This window comes from Sapajus apella, unplaced genomic scaffold, assembly GCF_009761245.1.
Source record: "Sapajus apella isolate SASKATOON/1434 unplaced genomic scaffold, GSC_monkey_1.0 scaffold24, whole genome shotgun sequence".
NCBI classification, from domain to species: Eukaryota; Metazoa; Chordata; class Mammalia; order Primates; family Cebidae; genus Sapajus; species Sapajus apella.
In genome coordinates, this window is record NW_022436964.1 from 21,870,717 (window position 1) to 21,889,449 (window position 18,733).

At 35.1% G+C, this 18,733-nt stretch overlaps 1 protein-coding gene across 5 annotated transcripts in view; it reads left to right on the forward strand.

Annotated features, from left to right (window-relative positions):
- RIC1 (RIC1 homolog, RAB6A GEF complex partner 1) overlaps nt 1-18,733 on the forward strand; it is a 151,411-nt gene that overhangs the window by 74,481 nt on the left and 58,197 nt on the right. For 4 of the 5 annotated variants that reach the window (XM_032291073.1, XM_032291070.1, XM_032291071.1 and 1 more), the window contains one exon: nt 16,456-16,563. In XM_032291073.1, the coding sequence (XP_032146964.1) occupies nt 16,456-16,563 (108 nt within the window). Of the gene's footprint in view, nt 1-14,227; nt 14,240-16,455; nt 16,564-18,733 lie in introns of those variants that run through there. The other variant, XM_032291074.1, reaches the window with a different exon arrangement.

Genomic DNA, 18,733 nt, shown 5'->3' on the forward strand with positions numbered 1-18,733 from the left:
TGTAGTGTTTTGGGATGGTATTTTGAGACCCACTTTTTGTGTTCCCGAAAAGTTTTAAGGAATAGTTTCTTTCTTTTCTGATTCTAAAACTGCAAGAGACACGAGTTAACTAAGTAGTCCTGACAGTGCATGAACTTTGCTGTGTTTGTGTGTGTTAAGGCAGAGAACTAAATAAAGAACATACTCTCTTAATTTGGGCATTATTTCACCATATTGAAAGTCTTAGGTTTCAATGGCTGGCCTCAATAAAATGTGCATTGCTTTAGAGCAGCTTGAATAATAGTTAAAGGTATAGGCTTTGATCTCAGATAGACCTGGAATTGAACGTTCGCTGCCAAGATCCAGCTTGGTCAGGAGCTCCTTACCCAGGCAGGCTGAAGGTATTGAGAGGCAGACACCCAGAGAGCCAACAGAATTGCTCTGTCTGGGGACCAACTTTCCAGGACTGAAGTCCCCCAGCAGAAATTCATTCATGCATTTATTTCCTCTTTGACAGGTGATTCTTATTAATTCACAGATGTTCTACATATAGTCTTATTAATACACAGGTGTTCTACATATACACATAACTCAGGAATACACCAAGTAGGCAGCTGTAACTTGCCCACCACCAATCACAAACTAGAAGGTATCCTCCACAAAGGAGCCATGGAGGCAGGGTAAACTTAATGTTTCTCAACAGTTCTCTCTACCACTTTTCAGCTGTATGACTTCTTTCAAGTTATTTAATACCACCAAAAACTTTCCTAATCTGTAGAGTAGCATAACAATAGTAATCATTTCATAAGATTAAATGAGATCTTTCATATTCAGTGTTCAGGTAAGCACATAGCTTATGGGATAATTAATAAAGGACAACTGCCCTTACCAGTAATTATTTTTTCACCAAGTTTTTACTTCATTTCTAAGCTTTTTAAGTAATTTTAAATGTATTTATATTTTTCTGCTTGATAATTTGCTGCTTTATCAGAGTCTAACTTCAAACTGCTACCTGAAATGAAGTAAATCTCTTACTTGAAAATAGTTCTGTTGTATATTTGTGTGCTAGACTATTTTTCTAGTTGGATTACTTAGTCTAGTAAGTTTCTTGTTTTTTCTGCAGAACACATTTGTACAAAGGGAATAAAAATAACTTCTTTAATTCTTAGGAGGATTAAATAAATTCACATTCTTAAAATCTGAAAAATAGTGGTTATATAAGGATTTGAGGAAAGTAAAGTTTGGTTTTGACAGTGGTATCTTCATTGTCATCTGTGACATTATAAACACTTGTGTAGTTTGAGACACTGTTCTAAGCACTTTTTAATACTCACTTAATCCCTGTAGCAACCCTATGTGGCAGTTAGGTATAATTATTATACAAACTGCTGCACAGAGAGGCAAAGTAACTCACTCATAGTCACATGCTAATGAATGGCACAGATAGGATTCAGACATAAGTGCTGCAGCTCCAAAGTCTGTGCTGTTAATCAGTAATGTATTGCCTCAACCCTGTTTATGCTCCATCCAGCTACTACTTTGGGATTTATCTGGGAGTAGAGAATGGAAAAAAAAAAAAAAGAAAAAAAAAAAAAAAAAAAGGAGAAATGATCTGGAGTGGTTTTTAATAGTCCTGAAGAATAGAGGCAGTATAATTACTAAGGCCAGTGGTTAATCTTCCTCTTCTCACTCATTTATAGAAATACGATTGTCTCTTGTTTCTCTTCTCTAAATCTTATTAATTCATCATAAGAGTTTTTCTAGAGTATCTTAACTTCCCTGTATTATGTGACAGCATCTTAACCTCAGACTGCATATCCTTTTACACTGCATATCTTTTTCCACAGGTCAGATGCCTCATGATCTGTCCTAGTTTCCACCTAGCGTTGTTTCTAGCATCCTTCCTATAGATGTTGGGAGTCAGTCTTTAACAATGGTGGCAGTTTTATTAAGTGACTCCTTATACCTCAAAGATCATTTACTCTTTGATGAATGAATTTTCCATTTTAGAAGTCTTAGATTCCATTTTATATTAAAATATACTTCATATTAGTTACACAGACCGGTGGGCCAGACTAATTGAAGGTTGTCTGGACATTTTATTTTATGGTTTGGAAATTTTAGTGACATTAATGAAGGAAACTGCCAGGGATAAATCAGAATTTGTGTTTAGCTTTAAAACGTGTTCATATGCTTATGTTTAAATAGAAGTTTAATAGATCTTTAAATTGCACATCATATTTAATTTCGTCATAATGAAAATAATTTAAACAAATATGTTATAATGTATACTTTTTGAGAGCAGACGTTTTTCCCCCTTCTTCCTATCTTTCCACTGCTACTATTACCCTCTTTTTCTGTTAGAGACTAGCACTATTGAGGTTGAGTTTCTTTAAAAAAAAAAGTTTTTGTGCTAAAATTCAGTACATTTAATTATTATATAGTAAAGATATCAATCTTATCTTTTTCACTGAAGAAAAAAAATCACTCCAAAATATAATCATATCTCCTCTTCTTCCCCCTCCACCCTCCCAACATATTTCATCAGATGGTGATGCTTCTTACCAGGTCACTGTTAATGAATTAGTGCCAGCTGGAAAGGAAGAAAAGAGCTACCTGAAGTTAGCAATTTTTAACTTCAGCACAACTTGTCCCTTCTAAAATCCAGCTTCTTTGCAGAAGAAACCTACAGTAAGGGACAGAACCATCTACATCATATCATATTTAGAGGTGAAAAGAGATCTGAATTAGTTACAGACTCATGAAAGTTTCCGTCAACACGTTTATTTCTTTTTGTTATGTTCTGAGTGTTCGTTTTCTAGAGAGGAAACTTCAGCCACTTTTCCCTTTCATTTCTAATAATATACCTTGTTCTACATTCAGCTGATAAACTTGACAATATGTTAGTGGTCTTAATGTTTATGTTCTGCTTGAGCCTCTGAAAACGTCCCATGTCTAGTTTTATTTCAGTGTGTTTATATTCTGTAAATGTACATGGGTAAACTTTCACTATTGAACTTTGTATGTTACATGCACACATTACATTATAGTTGCTTGAGCACTTGTTAATAGGAATGGTAACAATTGTACTATATAAGTTCTGGGTAGTGAAAAGCGCTTCCTTATTGGCCATACTTCCAAGGGTAGCACCTGAATCCAAAGAATGATAGGCCTGTTAAAAAATGTGCCCAATTCAGAGAACACTACACATTGTTTTTATCAGACTAAAGGCTATCTTCATATATGCTAATGTAAACGATAAGCAGTTTTTGTTTTTGGTTTTTGGTTCGGTTCTATAAAAAGTCTGGTGAAAGGGTACTACCTCTTTCAAAAACTTCTTCTGAAAATTATTTTCATCCATCTGCCTGTCCATTTTAAAAGTATTGAATTTTGTCAGGATCTAGGCACTGTTGTAGATACTAGAGATCCAACAATGGAAAAAAACACAACAAAACAAAAAGCCCTGCTGATAGAGCTTGTTATTCTTCTGGTAGAGTGTGATAAGTAAAATACATTATGAGTTAGGTGATCCACTCTATGAAGAAAAATAACACAGGGTAAGGGAATGAAAGTGGGGATACGACTTAAAATAGTGGTTGATGTCTTCACTGAGAAGATGACATATAAAAGGATCTCAAAGACGATGAGGTAACAAAAACATACATCCAGAGGGAGACCATTCTGGATTGGTGAGATTTAGCAGGTATGAAAGTTCATAAGAAGATATCGATATGGTGTATAAATTTTAGGCCCTATCTAATAATTTATAGTTAGAATGAATTTTTTATTATCTGTAAAGTTGAAATACAGTCTGATTTTTAGATAAGTGAATCCTGGGAAAGTCAAGAGCCTTTTTTTTTTTTCCTGTAAATGGCACCACCATTTATTTGAGTTTAGTCACTCTTCCTGCCCACTAACATCAATAGCCAGTTTATATCTAGTCCAGTATATTGTACCTTGTGTGTCATTTCTTTTCCCTCCTTATAATTCTCAATGACACTACTTCAGTTTAGGTCTTGTCACTTTTCTCCTTGATTATTATTTCTTCTTCTTTCTTCCTCTTCTTCCTCCTCCTCCTCCTCTTCCTCTTCTTCCTCCTCCATGTCCGCCTCCGCCTCCTCCTCCGCCACCACCTGCTCCTCCTCCCCCCTCCCTCACCCAGGCTGGAGTGCAGTGGCATGATCTTGGCTGCTTGCAGCCTCTGCCTTCTGGGTTCAGCCAGTTCTCAAGTCTCAATCCTAAGTAGCTGAGACAATAGGCGTGCACTATCATGCCTGGCTAATTTTTGTATTTTTAGTAGAGACAAAGTTTTACCGTGTTGGCCAGGCTGGCCTCGAACTCCTGACCTCAAGTGATTTCCCTGCCTCTGCCTCCCAAAGTTCTGGGATTACAGGCATGAGCCACTGCACCTAGCCTATTATATCTTCCTAATTTCAAATTAATGTCTAAACCTCACTCACTCACTCCCTACCAAGCTATACATGCTTTTGTTTTGTTAAATTTTATTGCAGTTATTATCAATCATCTTTTGTACAGTTGTATGAGGTAGAAAACCTTGGATTATTTATTTCTTCCTCTCGATTATTTGTTTCTTCACTTTCCATATTTGTTCAATCATCAAATTTTATTGATTACAGTTTTCCATGGTCTCTAGAATTCATTTCACTCTATTTTACTCTCATTCGTCTTTTTAGGAGCCCTCATGTCCTCCTCCTCATCTATTAAAAAAGCTTATTTCTTTTTTAACTCATTTCTCTTTCCCTCGTCTCTTTCGCCTACATAATGAAGTTTAATTTGTATTGATAACAAATTTTTTTTCCAAAACAAAGTCAAAGCTCTCTGGCCTAGCGTTTAGAACCTCCTTCTTCATATGTCAAACACATTGAACCCACAATTCCAATTTAATGCCTCTGTTCCTTTGTTATTTGCTTTATTCGGTTTGACTCCCCCACTATCTTTTTTTAGGGAAGAAATTTATCTGACTTGGTTTTTCAAGCTCAGGTCAGACATCTCTTGTACTCTGTAAACCTTCTGTCCTCAACTCTTCTATCCTCCCTTTTACCCAGTAAATAACTGATCTGGTATGTGCATTCCCATAGTACCTTTTAACAATTTACACTACTAATTCATGAGTACCTTCTTATTAAAAAAAAAAAAATCAAACAATGAGAGATATATAAAGATAAAAAGTGAAAAATGCGAACTTTGCTTTTTTAGATTCTAATCTCATTTCATTCTCCAGTTGTCCTTTATCTCTTGAGTAAATAAATACCTAGGAGTAGAATTGCTGCGTCGTATCACATGTCTAGTAATTTTAGATTGGATGTTAGATATTGTATTACATTATCCATTGTCTGATTTTTGTCCTCTTCCTTTAAAGAGTATTGAAGGTTGTTTTGGGTGGCGGTTAAGCTACTTTGAGATGTTCTTGATCTTTTGAGGCTTTTTGTATGATTTTTAGGGTGGATTTAACTGTTAAGCTAGCTTAGCCCTTCTGAAGTCTCCACTGAATGCCCTGGGTCTTTAACGAGGTCTCTCCATTCTGGCTAGTCAAATCTGAAATGTCTCCTGAGTTCTTAATGAGTTAGGTAGCCAAAAATCCTAGTAGTCATGCTTTGCCTGGATTTGTGGAGTGTCATTATATATTTGCATTTTATGCAGTAAGACTCAGGGAAAACTCCTGCAGGTTTCTAGAGCTCTTTTGCTGTGTAACTCCCACATCACTGGTGCTCTGATTCACAAATAGCTGCTTCTGCTTCTCTGAACTTTAATCTTTTTCTCCTCAACTTATAAAGGCTGCCATACTATGCCTAGGTTATCTCACTCTACGTGATGGACAAGACCTTAAGAGGTTAGAAGGTGACTTCTGCCAGAAAACCTCTTTGTTTTCCTTCACTCACTGATAGTCCTGTGCTGCCTGCTGTCTCATGTCTGAATATGGTTGGTTGATGTATTTTGTCCAGTTCTCTTGTTTCTGGGCACAAGTTTGGTGCCAGTTACTCTACTAGTAGAATACTAAAATGACCATCTAAGTGTCCATCAGTTAGAATTATTTTCAGTCTTTTTCCACTAGAGTATGTTAAGCACATCCACTATCATTATTATTTCATTTCATCCAGAAATACTTTTTATTATTATGAGCATTCCAGTAAACAATGATGAATGCAAATGATGAAATATGAGGCCTGGAGTTTGGGGAAAATAAATCATCCTGAGCCTTTCCAGAATTATGGTTGGAGAACTAAACCCCCTTAGTCCCAGAATTTACATAGGGCTGCCAGAACTTTCTAGATTAAACCTTGCACATTTAAGAATCATCTCAAATGGCATTCTTCCTCGTTTATTGTGTGCCTACTATCATCTCTAAAACACTTGCTATACACTGGTTGTAAATATACTGATGAATAATTGTTTAAAGCTAATGACAATATGAAATAACAGATTACCAAGTGAATATCTTGAAAAGTCATAATAGTATTTCAGGGTAAAGTGATTAGTTTTCAAGGGAAGTTTTGTAGATGAGACTTGAGTTCTATACTTGGAAGAAAAGTCTGGACTTAGGTAAGTTACGTTGCAAGGAAAAACACGATAATTAATTGCGTTCTTGAAGTTTCTGTTCCCCCATGCCCCAAATCCATCAGGTTATTTGCCACATTATTATTTTCTTTAGTTGGCACATATCTCCTGCACAAAAGAATTTGCTCAAATAAATGGCTGTTGAATTTAATTTTGAGTCAGTTTTCGATATCACCTTATCTAGCCCTCCAAAGCATATATGATATGCTTTAAAAGCAGTCTTCTTACTTCAATGACTTTTGTGTAGTTTTTATGCTACACTTGTGGGTATTGTGGTTTGATTTTTGGTTTTTACCAATTTGATGAGAAATTACTCCCCCCTCAGTGTTCTAGGAAGTTTGACTAGAAGTTGACCCATCCCATCGAAACATTTCTTTTTTTTTTTTTCTCGTGGCTCTTTCAGGGCCACTCATTAGCATGAATGCCTTATAATTCGTTAGAATAGAAAACTGGGAAGCTTTACTTTTAATTGCAAAAGTTAATGTATGCAAAATACATTAATAAAACTCTCAAACTGGCTTAGTTTCATTTTTCCTACTTTCTTGTGATATTTTTCTTAAGACTTGCTATTACTACCTCAAGTAAATATGCAAAAGTTTAGAGATGTGGAAAAAAATATGGCAGTTGGAATCAGAGAGGCTCAGTTTCCAGATCAGATTCTACTTTTTCCCAAGGCTTTGGAAAAGCCACTTTCTAAAGTTCCTTTCTGTGCTGTGTGTCTATAAAATGAGAAAAATGAATTATTTGATTCTTAATAAGTTACAACTGTTGTCTAGGTTGCCTTTTGAATTATGTAAATATAATCTGCCTCCATTGTATATTTAAGACAATTTATATGTGTTTAGAAAAGAAGAGAATTCTAATTCATTAAGCGTGAGGTTTTAGAGTGAACTAGAATTTGAAGAATGACAAAACTTTATTGGAGGTTACCAAAAAAATACAGGTGTACTTGTTCAAAAGCAAGTCTCAAATTGAGTCATGTATCAAATGTAAGCAATAACAGACTTGACCCCTCTGGGGAACTTTGGTGAAGTATTTATTTATACAATACTTGAAAATGCCAAGTGTTTACAAAGATAGCTTCTTTAATATAGTGAGAAACTCATTACAGCGTATCCTGTAGTGTCATAACATTGATGAGGGAAAAGAATTGATCCCTTGCCAGGGCCACTGTCAGTGTGGAATTTTCGTATTCTCCCTATGTCTGTGTAGTTCTGTGCTTTCCTCCCGCATCCCAGAGATGTGCACTTTTAGGTGAATTGGCGTGTCTGCATGGCCCCAGTCTGAGTGAGTGTGGGGTATGTATTTGAATGTACCCTGCAATGGAATGACAGCTGGTCCAAGGTGGGCTCCAGCTTTGGCCCCAAGCTGCTGGGATGGGCCCTGGCCGTCTGCAGTTCTAAACTGGAATTAGTGGGTAAATAATTATCCTACTTGTTTTTATTGATCTTTCTTAATTGTATGTATAGCTTACATTTATTTCAGTATCTGTTTTGTTGGTTTTTTGGTTTTTTTTTTGTTTTGTTTTTGTTTTGTTTGTTTTTTTCAAAAATCTGTTTGCACATTGCATGGGTAAATAAAATAAGTAACATTTTATAAAACTTTCTAGAGACAAATTTCACACAAATGGTAAGGGGAACCTAGTATCTCTAGATTTCTTCTGTTTTGTAAATTAGGTTTTAATAAATCCTGTATAAGTCAGTTTTTGTAAATAAAGTATAATAGTTGGATTTTTCACATTTTGGATTTTGGCAATAATCTGAGATTTACAACACTTCCTGATGTCTGTTAACTTTGATTCTGAAACTAAATTATTGGATTTCATATACAGCATTAAAATTAGTGACCATTTACCATGATTAAACTTTAAAGCATATCTGAAAGTATCTATCTGTAAATAAGACAAATTGTGTGCAGAATTAGCTTTATATAGGCAGTGGTGTGTAAACCTCTTGGCTTTAAGAACCACGACAACTTAGAATGCATTGAGAAAACTATCACACGATTGATCCAAAACTGAGTTAAGAAAAACATGAGGTTATTTTTCAAGATATTTAGAGAAATGCTAACTTCTTCACTATTTCCTTTATTCATTTGAGGAAGAACTACCCAGCGGAGGGAAATATTAGGGCATATTTCCCTAATGTTATCACAAGAAAGTAATAAATTTTTATTTTAGTTAAAATTTAGAATTTTATATCTATTGAACAATCATTCCTACTTTTTTTTTTTCCTTTTACTGGTTTCTTGTCTCTCAGGGTCACAGTTCACATGGGCTTGCCCCACTCCATCCCCCACCACTCCACCAAGTTTCCTTTATTGAAATGTTCCTTCTTTCACAAATTCTGCCATAGGTTGTGGGGAAACCACCTGATTAAACTAACTAATACTGAGCTGGGAAGACTGACAAGTCTTTAGCTAGTTCTATAAATTTTGTTAGTTGGTTTTTTGTTAGCCCCAGTTAATCTCAAATAGATAGAAATCTAGAACATTACTGAGGAGATTATAATGGGATTAATTCCCTTTGCCTATCCCATAATGTATTCAGCTGTTTCATTTTTTTTTTTGTTCATTTGTGATTTTGTATGTTTTTGTGTTTTCAGAGTCAAAAATCTGAATATTTATTTAGAGTTTACTTTGGCTAAAGAGTAATTTATTAAAGCTTTAAAACAATAACTGTAGCTCAAACTTTTACATTCTATCTACAATCTTATAAATCTGTTTGTAAATCTAGCAAATTTTAACACTTTTAGAGGGGAAATCTTACAAATTAATTATCTTATGTATATTAAGGTGTATTTATAAATATACCTTATAAATATATAATAAATTGTAAATTTTGTTTCTTCTCAAAGTACTTGAATTGTCTAACAAGCTGTGCACCTTTTCATGTACAGGTATTTTTGCCAAAACATGATATGTGCATTGTGTAAACACCTTCATTCTGCACAATTGCACACTAAAGGCAAAGCTTATGGAAAAATGGTTGAAACAGATTACTTAAAACTTCGTATAACTTTGAACTACAGGAGTTACGAATAATCTTAATAAAAGTTAGAAGATAATTAAATTTTTTCTTTGCCATGTAGTTTCACAAAGACAACTGCGAGTTATAATTTTTTTTTTCAAATAAGTATAATTTCCTACGCTTCCCTACTCTTCACATTCTTTGTCCCAGTTAGCTTACCTAACTTTTAGTTCAGATTCCTCTCAGAATCATACGGTCAAAGTCTGGTGTTTAATTTCCTTTCATGTTTCTTCTCAAAATTTATCAAAACTACTACTGTGACTTAAATAGGCTGGCTTCTATTTCATTAGTGCGAGTCAGTAATAACTTGTTATACCCTATCTGTGGTATAACTTTGTTATAGTTGGTTCATCTGCTCGAGACCTCTAGAAAAGTTTTGAATGATTTTATTCTTTTCATGAGTGGATATGTACATAGCACTCCTGGTGGAGTTATTTATCTTTTTTATCAGCATCTATATTTAATCCTTTGGAATATATTCATTTAAATGCAAAGTATAGTTTAGAAATAAATGTTCAAGCTGGGTGAGGTGGCTCATGCCTGTAATCCCACACTTTGGGAGGCCAAGGTGGGCAGATCACTTGAGGTCAGGAATTCAAGACCAGCCTGGCCAACGTGGCAGAAACCTATCTCTACTAAAAATACAAAAATTAGCTAGTGTGGTGGTAGGCGCCTGTAATTCCAGCTACTTGGGAGGCTGAAGCAAATTACTTGAACTGGGAGGTGGAGGTTGCAGTAAGCCAAGATCATACCACTGCACTCCAGCCTGGGTGACAGAGCAAGACTCCATCTCAAAAAGATAAAAAGAAATGTTCAGTTACATTTTCTCTTGAAAATTTAGGTTTTTGTTTAACATGCACCTTCCTTGCCTCGTATAGTGTTACACACTTTTAAACAACCAGATCTCACGATAACTTACTATCACAAGAACAGCACCATCAGGGGAAATCGCCCCCATGATCCAGTCGCCTCCCACAGGCCACAGACCCAAACCATGTAATTCCACCCTTGTCCCCTCCCAAATCTCACGTCCTTCTCACATTTCAAAATACAATCATGCCTTCACAAAAGTCCCCCAAAGTCTGAACTCATTCCAGCATTTACTCAAAAGTCCAAAGTCTCATCTGAGAAAAAACTAGTGGCTTCCACCTATGAGCCTGTAAAATCAAAAAACAAGTTAATTACTTTCAAGATACAAAGGGAGTATAGACACGGGAGTAACTACTCCCATTCTAAAAGGGAGAAATCCGCCGAAAGAAAGGGGCTGTAAGCCCCATGCAGATCCTAAACTCAATAGGAGAGTCATTAAATCTTACAGCTCCAAAATAATCGGCCTTTGACTCCATGTCTCACGTAGCACAAAGTACACTTACAGTGTTTTGTACAACTATGACAATTATCTAGTTCCAGAACTTTTACATCACTCCAAGGAGAAACCATGGATTGAGTAAGCAGTCATTCCCTGTTCTTTACTGCACTCAGCCCCTAGAACCACACATTTGTTTCCTGTCTCTGTCTCTATGGATTTGCCTATTCTGGAAACATTGTATAAAGGAAGAATACAGTGTGTACTTTTTGTGTCTTCTTTAGCGTAATGTTTTCAAGGTTAATTCATGTTTTAGCATGTATCAGTACTTCATTTCTTTTATGGCTGAATAATATTTTGATATATGGATTTGCCACATTGTATTTATCCATTAATCAGGTGCTGGACATTGAGGTTGTTTTCCCTTTTTGGCTATTGTGAATAGTCCTGCTATGACTAGGAATGTTCATAGCAATTGTTCATGTACAGTTTGTATTTGAACACCTGTTGTCAGTTCTTTTAGGGTATATACCTGGAAGTATAATTGCTAGGTTACATGGTAATTCTCTATTTAGCTTTTTGAGAAACTGCTAAACTGTCTTCCCACAAGCCATATATGAGGATTCTGGTTTCACCACATCCTCGTCAACATTTGTTTATTTTCTGTTTTTTATTATATTAGGGTCATTTTAATGAATGTGAAATAGTATCTCATTATGATTTTGATTTGTATTTCCCTAATGATTAATGACATTGAACATACTCTTTGGCCATTTGTGTATCTTCTCTAGATAAGTACCTATTCAAGTCTTCTTCCCGCTTTTCTTCCTTTTCCGAGATGGAGTCTCTTTTGCCAGACTGGAGTGCCCTGGCACGATCTCAGCTCACTGCAACCTCCGACTCCTTAATTCAAGCGATTCTCCTGCCTCAGCCTCCCAGGTAGCTGGGATTACAGGCATACGCCACCACGCCCAGCTAATTTTTGTAATTTTAGTAGAGATGAGGTTTTACTGTGTTGGCCAGGATGATCTCGACCTCCTGATTTTGTGATCCATTGGCCTTGGCCTCCCAAAGTGCTGGGATTACAGGCGTAAGCCACCCACGCCTGGCCCTTTTTTTAAAGAAAGATTCTTGTTCTGTTATCCAGGCAGTGGCACAATCATAGCTCACTGCATCCTTGATTTCCTGGACTCAAGCAGTCCTCCCACCTCAGCCTCCAGAATAATTGAGACTAGCAGGCATTTACCACCACACCTGGCTAATTTTTTTTAATTTTTTGTGAAGATGGGATCTCACTAGTCTCAAACTCCTGGGCTCAAGGAGTCCTTCTGTCTTGGCCCCAAAGTGCTGGAATTACAAGCATGAACCACCATGCCCCACCTCTCCCTTCTTTTTATTTGGGTTGCTTATCTTTGTCTCAGTTGTAAGACTTCTTTATATTTTCTAGATACTAGATTCTTTTAAGATACATGATTTTCATTTTTTTTCTCATTCTCTGGGTTTTTCACTTTCTTGGTAATACATTTTGCACAAAAAAGTTATAATTTTGATGAAGTCCAATTTATATATATTTTTTGTTGCTCATACTTTGGGGGCTTATATTTAAAAAACAATTGCCACATGCAAGACCATGACAATTTACCCCTATATTTTCTTGCATTTTTAAAGAATAGTTTTAGCTCTTATATTTAGTTTTGATTCATTTTGAATTATTTTTTGTTTATGGTACAAGCTAAGGATCCAACTTAATTCTTTTGTAAATGACTATTCAGTTGTCCCAGTAACATTTGTTAAAGAGATGTTCTTTCCCCTGTTGGGTGCACTTGGCACCCTTGCCAATAATCAATTGACCATAGATGTATAGGTTTATTATTGGACTCTCAATTCTGTCCCATTGATCTTTATGTCTGCCCTTATATCATTACCACGCTGTGTTGGTTACTGTTGCTTTGCAGTAAGTTTTGTGATTCGGAAATGTGAGTTCTCCAACTTCGTTCTCTTCAAGATTATTTTGGCTCTTCAGGATTCCTTACCTTTCAATATTAATTTGAGGATCAGCTTTCCCATTGCTGTTTTAAAAAAAATCGGGATTTTGGTAGAAATTGCATTTAATCCATAGCTAATACTTGGGAAGTATTAACATCTTAACAATATTAAATATTCCATTCATGAACATAGTATGCCTTTCCAACTTCTCAGTTCTCCCCTAATTTATTTACACATACAACTCTTAAACATATAACTCTTACGCATCCTTGGGCCAATGTATTCCCAAATATTTTACTCTTTTTGATGCTATTGTAAATGGAATTGTTTTCTGAAATTTTTATTGCTAGTGTAGAGAAATACATTTGCTTTCTGTGTTGATCATGTACTATAACTTTGATGAATTCATTTATTAGCTCTAATAACTCTTGTGTGGATTCTTTAGAATTTTCTGTGTATACTATACTATCATGACATCTTTGAATAGAGAGTGTCCCATTTCTTCCATTTGTTTTGGGTGACTTTTACTTCTTTTTCTTACCTGATTGCTGTTTAGAATGTCCAGTATGATGTTGCATGGCAGTAGTGAGAGCAGCATTCTTGTATCAAGACTGATCATAGAAAACTTTCAGTCTTTTACCACTGAATAAGATGTTAGTTGTGTGCTTTTTCATGTATGTCCTTTATCATTTTGAAAAAGTTTTTCCTTTCCTAGTTTGTTGAGTGTTTTTATCTTAAAAGAGTATTAGTATTTTTCACGTGCATTTTCTGCATGAATTGAAATCATCCTGGGATTTTCCCCCTTCATTCTGTTAATGTGATTATATTATATCACATTGATTTTCATGTGTTGAACCACGGTTGTATTCTTGAGCTAAAGTCCACTTGGTCATGATGGATAATCCTTTTAATATGCTACTCGATCTAGTTTGTTATTATTTTGTTGAGTATTTTTGCATCTATATTTTTAAGGTATATTGAGCCATGGTTTCCTTTTCTTTCAGTGTCTGTGTCTTTGACTTTGGTATCAGGATAATGCTAACCTTATAAAATGAATTAGAAGGCCAGACGTGGTGGCTCACACCTGTAATCCCAGCACTTTGGGAGGCCGAGGTGAGCAGATCACCTGAGGTCAGGAGATCAAGACCATCGTTGCTGACATGGTTAAACCCCGTCTCTACTAAAACTACAAAAATTAGCTGGGCATGGTGGTGTGTGCCTGTAATCCCAGCTATTCAGGAGGCTGAGGAAGGAGAATCACTTGAACCAGGGAGTTGGAGGTTGCAGTGAGCTGAGATTGTGCCACTGCCCTCCAGCCTGGTGATAGTGAGACTTCATCTCAGAAAACGAGAATGGATTAGAAAGTGTTCCCTCCTCGTACCTATTTTTTTTTTTAATAACACACTTGAGAAGGATGGATGTTCATTCTTAATATTCTTAAATATTGTGTAAGTCACTAATTAAGCCATCTGGTTTTGGGTTCTTCTTTATTGGGAGGCTTTTGATAACTGACTCAATTTTATTACTTGTTATAGGTCTATTTATACGTTTTATTTCCTTTTGAATAAATTGGGAAATTTGTGATTTAAATGAACAAATTCTAGGAATTTGTTCATTTAACATAGGTTATCTAACTTGTTAGCATTCAGTTGTTTACATTATTCTCTTATAAGCCATACTATTTTTTTGTATGATCAGTAGTAATATTTCCACTTTCATTTCAGACTTTTAGAGTCTTCTCTCTTTTTCCGTAGGTTTTTCAATTATATTGATGTTTTTAAACAACCAACTGTTGCTTTAATTGATTTTTCCTCTATTGTTTTTCTATTCTCAATTTCATGTATAGCCACTCTAGTTTTTATTATATCTTTCCTTCTGCCAGCTCTTTTACTAGTTCCATAAGGTATAAAGTTGGGCTATTGATTTGAAATCTTTTTTTTAATGTAGGCATTTTAGGAATAAATTTCCCTCTGAGGACTTTATTCATTGTATCCTATAATGTTGCATTTTTGTTTTCATTAGTTTCAGAGTATTTCCTAATTTCCCTTTGGTTTCTTCTTTGAGTCATTGATTTAGAGTGTATTATTTTATTTTCACATATTTGTGAACTTTCTAGATTTTCTTTTAGTGATTTCTAGTTATATTCCATTTGGTTAGAGAAGATACTTTTTTTTTTTTTGAGACAGAGTCTTGCCCTGTCACCCAGGGTGGAGTGCAGTGGCATGATCTTGGCTCATTGCATCTTCCACCTCCTAGGTTCAGGTGATTGTCCTGACTCAGCCTCCTGAGTAGCTGGGACTACAGGCATGTGCCACCATGCCCGGCTAATATTTTGTATTTTTTTTTCGTAGAGATGGGGTTTCACTGCATTAGCCAGGATGGTCTTGATCTCCTGAGACCTCGTGATCTGCCCACCTTGGCCTCCCGAAGTGCTGGGATTACAGGCGTGAGCCACTGCACCTTTAACTAGTTACTTTCATGTCCTTTATATAGGCTGTCACATCAGTGAGACATGTTAGTTGAACATGAACCTCTATGGTTAAACATTAGCTAGCTTAGTCATTTAGACTTAGAAGGAATTAAGTACTCCAGATCATGGCAGTAGCAGGATAGAATGGTAATAAAGTACCACCAAACTTGTAAGAAAAGTAGTCTATAACTAAAAAATAGCAAGCGAGTTTTCTGAGCATCAAAATATTTTTCACAAAGCCAGGAACTTTGAAAGCTATTGGACTTGTTTGACTCTTTGGGCATTATTTTAATAGTATTGACAAATTAATTTATAGGACTGTACTCGACTGGAAAGGGAGAGATGATGTCAGCAGGCTAAGTGCTGCCACAGGTGATAACTGACAGAGACAGATAACTGTTAAATTCCAACACAGGCACTGAAGAAGATACTGGTCTACTCCTATGCCCTGTGAAGATAAAGAATACAAAACAGCTTATAGTCCTTTGAGGGGTTGTGTGTGGCAATTCAATTAAGTTGGCATTGACCCAGCAGTCTACTGCAGCTATTTAATGCCAGGGATTAAAAATTTTAGCTATTTTGCTATTTATTACCAAGTAATTTGTGAAATATTTCCTAATTGCACCCTTGAATTTAGCCTTAATTCTGATACATACCTAAAAATAGGAATTAAGGATAAGGTGTGGAGTAAGTAAAGATGAAGTTAAGATTTGTATCACTGGGACAGGTACTATATAGAAAGATACATTTTTTTCCCCATAGTTTCCCACCTTAGAAAGGGTCCTCAGTAATTTTAAACAAAATGCCTGTTTGTTCTCTTTAGAGTTAGTTCACTTTTATTTCAAGTGGGTTTTTTTTTCCTCAGATTGTCTGCTCTTCTCCTTCCTACCCTCCTAACACAAATTACATGGTCAAACATTTATTTCCAATTGATAAGTAGATATGTCTGCTATAATAAAATTTAAGTCTGTTTTTCATTTGAGAATCTGAAGGATGAATACCTGATTTGTAAGTCTGATTTCATTTGCTTTATTTGATTGGATGTATATTAGCCACAGAGTGGAGGTAAATTCGGTATCTTTTTCTTTAACTCTATGCTGTTTCTTTTAGAGGAAGTCCACAAATGAAGGGGACACCCCATTTTAAGGAAGAACAGTGTGCTCCAGCATTAAATTTAGAGATGAGGAAAATACTGGATTTACAAGCATCCATCATGAGGTACAGTACTTTGGTTAAATTTGACATTGTGTGATGATAGTAAGCAATGTAGTTGGTTAATCGCATGACCAGCAAGAAAGTTGGTTTAATTTCTTTTAATTCAAGATAACTTCTTAGTTCTAGAAATGCTTGATTAACCCTTATAAGACATTGGAAGTTTTACAGATTATACTTAATTACATTGTAAGTATTATAACAAAGCTCATAAACTGAATATACCAAATATAATTTTATTTTGAAATTTGTATTTTTATGAAGTGTAGACTTGTTTGAGTAACAGCAGTCTGTATATCCCAAAATAATACTAATAAAAGCATGCAGATTGAGGAAAAGAGAAAGTGCCTTTGTTTCCAAAGTTGTCTTAAGTTTCTGGGAAATTTACATACACTTGGAAGAAATTAAGCTTTTTCATCCAAGTATGCATAAAGGTTTTATGACCAAGTGGCCACAAATGCCAGAACACCAAATATCTATTTTATACCCATTGGTAGAAAAAATAAGGAATCTTACCTATAATTTGGCTTTATTTCTTTAATTGTTGTTCCATTGTTGATGTTTTGGTTGTCACTTAGTTTAGGTTCATATCTTTTCTACTGTGTAGATATAAAAAAATTTATTTAAATAATATGCAGCTGTAAAAACATTTGAGGACATTCTTTTCTAAAATAAAACTTTCCAAATATGTTGTTGGGTGAAAAAAACAAGATGCATATGATGCTACTATTTGTTTTTGAAAGGGAGATAGTGGTATCTCTATCTTGTTTAAAAGGGAGAGCATGTATTTTTCTGGAAAAATACGTAAGAAACTGAGGATGAAAACTGAGTAGCTACAGGACAGGTTTGAGGAAAAAGCTTTTTATTGTGTACTCTTAATAAATATTGAATTGTGTAGATATGTCTCTTATATTCACTTATGTTGAATAATATGAATATAATGCTAATTTTTAAAATATCCGTCTGACTCACAGTTCTAAGAAAAGATTTATTTCACCATTACTCTTGTTAATGTACTGTACAGAATGATACTGGAACATATTAAATAAAACTGTATGTAAGTGGCTGAGTATTGTCTTGCCTTGTTTGGTCCATCTTTTCATATCTTATTCTCATAGAAAAGAACTCCATTGTTATTTGCTCAAATGTAATCAGTGTTACAAAAGATTGAGTTCAGGGTTACTCATCACCTTGGTCAGAAGGTTGTTCATCACTTCACATTTTATTTATTTCGGCATGTGAATCATTTTCAAGAAAGTAACTTGATACTTGACTCTGACAATTCTGAGTGTTTAGTAGGTACCAAAAAAAGTAGAACTGTACAGGCTTGGCTTTCTACCTCCACCTGGTGGTAAACCTTGTGTGGTGCATGGAAATAGAATAGAAAAAGAGCGCCCCCCCCACCAAAAAAAAAAAAAAAAAAAGATTTTCTGCCATCTTGTCTAAGTTTAACCTTTCAGGTGCTAGGTTTTAGATTTTAATCTATAAATTTAGGTAGTTGGAAATCTGTATGGTTTCTCTCAAAACTTGCATTTCAGAGCAATGTTATAAGCACCTGAAACACATACCGCTGGAAATTTGAAATTTCCTATAGATTTTGAATTGAGTGAGAAGATATGAAACTTAGATTTTTATAACCAATTATTTTCCCTCCTCTCACTACAAATATTAAGTCAGGTAAGGCTAGGGATATTGGTTATACTGTTGCTTATAGGAGCAAGAGTACTGTCATCTTTTATTTTTGATTGAGGAAAAAATATTAATGTTAGACATCTAACTTTTGTTATTGATGATAGAGAATGTTTAGAAGGTAAAAACATAATTTTAATAAGAGTTTGATTAAAACTTTGATATTCTATTTCTAATTTTTAAATACCACAGTTTATTTCATTTCTTCCTCCATCCTGGGTACTTACTTAGGAAAGCAGTATGTTGTATGCAGTGTTTAGTATTAGTTAAGTATTAAATGTATTTATATTTTTGAGAATTGGTAATTTACAAATTATATAATTCCCTGTTAGGAATATTTGATTAATCAGAAACACTTCTACTTCACTGTATATATTGGCAACATAAGGACGTCTAGCATATCACTTTTTAACCATATTCTTTAGACCCCAGTCAAAAATTTCCTTCCTTCCTTCCTTCCTTCCTTCCTTCCTTCCTTCCTTCCTTC